The sequence below is a fragment of the Trachymyrmex septentrionalis genome, unplaced genomic scaffold, assembly GCF_001594115.1.
Source record: "Trachymyrmex septentrionalis isolate Tsep2-gDNA-1 unplaced genomic scaffold, Tsep1.0 scaffold19, whole genome shotgun sequence".
Lineage (NCBI taxonomy): Eukaryota > Metazoa > Arthropoda > Insecta > Hymenoptera > Formicidae > Trachymyrmex > Trachymyrmex septentrionalis.
Genome location: NW_017305071.1, coordinates 5,191,683 through 5,195,972, shown reverse-complemented (window position 1 = coordinate 5,195,972; position 4,290 = coordinate 5,191,683). Strand labels below are relative to the sequence as shown.

The 4,290-nt window shown below is 36.4% G+C and overlaps 1 protein-coding gene across 1 annotated transcript in view; it reads left to right on the top strand.

The window, feature by feature from the left end:
- The window catches only part of LOC108746988 (MICAL-like protein 1), a 39,867-nt gene that overhangs the window by 24,289 nt on the left and 11,288 nt on the right, over nucleotides 1-4,290 (top strand). The window contains exon 4 of the mRNA XM_018484169.1: nucleotides 1,600-1,688. Within this exon, the coding sequence (XP_018339671.1) occupies nucleotides 1,600-1,688 (89 nt within the window). The remainder of the gene's footprint in view (nucleotides 1-1,599; nucleotides 1,689-4,290) is intronic.

Sequence of the window (4,290 nt, the reverse complement as noted above, 5' to 3'; positions counted from 1 at the left end):
CCCCCAGCTCCTCTGATCTCGTGGAATTCCACAGATTAGCCTCCCACAGATTAACCGTACCGTTAACCTTTGAACGACGGTTAGTCCTGATCGAGCAGGAAGATGATCCTTTCCTCAGTTGCACCGTAAATGCCCGCCCGGCTGCGAATTAACGCGATCGTGAGGACCTATACCGTTCCTGAAATCACCACCTTCAACGAGAAAATTGCCACATTGCTCAGTAGTCGACGTCCTGTCCGCTTTATAGCTACATTAGACCGCGCTCTCTCCCAGTCGGGATTAGACTCGGGCGCTTCTCTCGGGACGAATGATAGCGTTGGACGTTTGTCTTGTGTTAGCATGGCGAGCAAGCGGAAGATGGAGGTACACTTATCGAATCTCGCTACTACAGAGGATACTTTCCACTGCTCGCACTTACACAGCCGTCGCGCTCAGCGGTATCGGGCCGCGCCGTAATAAAATGAAAGAATTGAAACTGAGATAAATGAGCCTCCCCGAGGCGAAGCCTTCCGATTACTGTAATCCGTATTTCACATTCCTGGCCGCTAGTACGAGAAGGAGACTATACGCGGGAAAATGTCACGTGAATTTACACTTTGGATCACGTAGGTTGATCGACACCGGTGTAAGCGAGCGATTTTGTGCAAACGCGCCAGTTGGATAACTCTTCTTCGTACTGCGTTGTAAAAAAAAAAAAAAGAGTCAATATTGTCATTCAGAGCAGAAGCATATTTCCGCTACCATTCGCCCCGGCTACAATAGGCGATACTTCCAACTCTCCGTTCATAAATATTCACCCTACGAAGGAAACTTCCAGGAGAGACGTTCCATAAACCATTTCGGCATTTCTTCAAGACAATTGAAACGAAACGGCTATATCTCCGTATTAAATTTCTGATTTAACCCTAATTGATCACTGGGGGTCACTGTGACCCCACCAAAAGTTTGAACTAAATTTTCAACTTAAATTTCGAAATAACGCTTGACGCTCTATCAGTACTTTGAGTCTCTAATTACGTTACCATGCGGTTGGCATGGCGTAAAACGCGTTAGATTATTTTTTTTTAATCACCGTAATCAATCTTCAAAATACTTTTTATAGACTTTATAAATACTTTTTTGCAACGCCCGCTATTGCAATGATTTTTTTTTTTTTTTATCGAAGTGCAGCATCTGAAGACTTTATCCTTAAAATTTTACGCAAAAATATTAAAGAATAAAAAAGTTATGACTTTTTAATGAAAGAAGTCACTAGACTTTTATTCATGAATGTTTTTGACTATTTCCAAATTATTAACTCAGCAAAAAATCAATACGTATTTTAAAGTTCGAAGAGTGTCTCTATTTTTTTGATCCTATACCTATAAAAATAAAGCTGTGGCAACTATTTAAACGTACTGGGGTCATGTTGATCCCGTGTGATCATTACGTAATTTTCCCGAAGTACGATCATTGAGGGTTAATAAAAGCAGCTTCGTATGCTCTAATGTTCGTTTTATAATTTTATCCATTTTTCCTAATGCAAATTATTAATTTAATAATGAAATGAGACAACAGTTAATTAAAAGGGATTGAAGAAAACGTTGTGTTTTATCGTAGGATCTTCACCCAGCCGTCTGGCGACAAACAGAACGACCGAAAGTGCCGACGACAGGATCGCCCCTGTTCCAGAATCTCCTAAACAAAAGGTACACATCATGATTATGATTACAACACGATCGATCAATCGATCGTTCGCTCGGTCTAGGCAGACATGCTTTTTGTAACTTTCTTTGCCCGACTTCCTTCAGTGAACCTTATTTTGTAATTTTACATACATAGTAGTTTCATAACAATTACGAATTTGGATCGATGATAATAAATCCAATTAAATAAGAGAAATTTTATATTCGGTCAAAGCAGGTCTTACTGCTTAAATATTTCTGTGTGAATTTGTTGACATTTGATTCTGCAAACAGCGCGCCGAAGTCTTTTTCGATCTTGAAACGCAATCATTAGCGGAGAGAACCAGAGTAATAATTAATAATACTTATAACACTTATTAAATGGACAGTAATTTAATAATTTTTGGATGCTAATAAGCATCTTCATAAGAGTATTAATACTTAATTTGATGTTAATGAGAATCTGAAACCTGTGAATAATTTATTGTGATAAATATTTTCTTAACTGAGATTCGAAGCCGAATCTCCCATGTTTCTCTTCAGACGTCCTTACTATTCGATTACCGAGGATTATTTGCAGAATCAGATACGTATATAAATTTACACCGAAATATTAAAGCACTAAAATCCACTTGGACCAAATTAGAGGATTTCTCTTATTTAAGTAGTTCCATAAGTTTCGCTTGGAAGCTCCTCTCAAGCTTTTCCAGAGCGGAGAACTATCTTGTCGCGTAACACGCGTTGAGTGATGTTCCTCGTTAATTTACGCAATTGCGAGTCACCTTTATACGAAAGCTTTATATTTACCATACGTACTTACGCAACTATTCCTGCAAATCGTTTTATCCTGTTGCGCGTTTATCTTGCACAAATGAATGCGTGATATCGTGAATTACTAGCGATCAGACTTTGTGAGTCACATGTTTACGGCTTGTCAACGTCGCTCAACGTGTTAATCGATTCTTTTCTCTCCTCCTCTCCTTTCTCTAATTTTTTTTTCTCCTCTCTCTCTCTAATCACGTATCGTGTATTCATTCCGGGACCAGTCGACCCACTTTGCTGCTCATTTTCAGACGCGTTGTTCCGAAAGAATCGAATTCGAATTTTCCCCGTTGCTAGAAGTTCCTCGCTGCTGAGAATCTCGAGGAAAATCCTCGAGCGATGGATCGCCCGTTCATGCGCGGTTTACCTTGACACCAGCGTCGTCCCGACGTTGCAACAAGCCAACAACAAATGCCATCGTCGTTGCGTTTGCGTAATCACACGCGCATTATCGACACATACGCGCGTTCCCCTTTTTTTCATCCTTTATATATTTTCATATATACTGGGTGCTTCAGGAGGAAAGGTCAATATTCTGGGAAGTTATAGCATATTTTAAGCAAAAAACATGTTCATACACCGAGAAAAACTTTATTAAATTTTAACACATATATTTCTTTGGATAATACTAAGTAAACGCGTACTTACAGTAAATACATATTTACTTAATAAGAAGCGATAGTTGAGTTAATGATTTTTGTATTAAATAAATAAATATATGTTTGCATTTAGTAAATATTTACTTAGAACTATTTAAAGAAATATTTATTATTAAGATGTATTGTATTTTTTTTTTTCAGTGTCGAATTAATTGACATTCTATTTGAAAATGGATGAATAAGAATTTTCTGGTTAGATTCTATTGGAATTTTAGTCGAGATAATAATCGGAATTCTGATTAATATAAAGGCGCCTCCAGACGATGTGATCAACGTATGTCAACAATATCCTATATATACATGACACACATAATTATCCAAATCGGATGTAGTCAATATTCAGCGAATGTATGCAAAGTTGGCGTATACGTTGATTATATCGTTTGAAGGTGTCTCAGAATCTTTTGGTCATCATTTTTAATCAGACATTTTTCTCAATGTATTTACAAACATGTGTTCCTAACATGTATTCTAAACGATTTTCAAGATAATTTCAATTTAACACGTAATATTGTCAATATTGCACGATACGATCCGGAATTCTATACGCGTAAGAAAGCGTCAATAGTATTCTTCAACAGCAGCAGTAACACTATTATCACAGGAGCCATAACCATACAGCATATTTGCATATTTAATATTTGTGAATATATACGTCATTTTTCATAACATTTCTATATTTCGTTCAGGAAGAGAATATCCACGGATCAAATCTTATGCGCAGGACGTGGATATTATCTCGCTGAACGGAGTAAACAATGTTACAATAACAGAATAGTTAACAAACGCAAACCGGGGCATTAATTAAATTAGCTTGGAAATTGTTCGAAATGGGACTCATGTTTATACACTGTTAGAAATGCTTCCATTGTATGTAAATGAAGCTCGGTGGTTATGAACGAAATTAAAAGTGTAATGAATGATTTAACTGAAAATTAAGTAATTATACAGTAGTTACTTAAATGTAATGGACATGTACATTAAATTTCACGTACATGTACATGAAAATATACTTTTCAGTTATAAATACATTTAACTTAAAAGTATGTTAAATTTGATGAAATTTTTAACAGTGTATGAACATTTTTGATTAAAATGATCTATTACCTCAGAAAATTGATCTTTTTTTGTCAATTACTCTATAT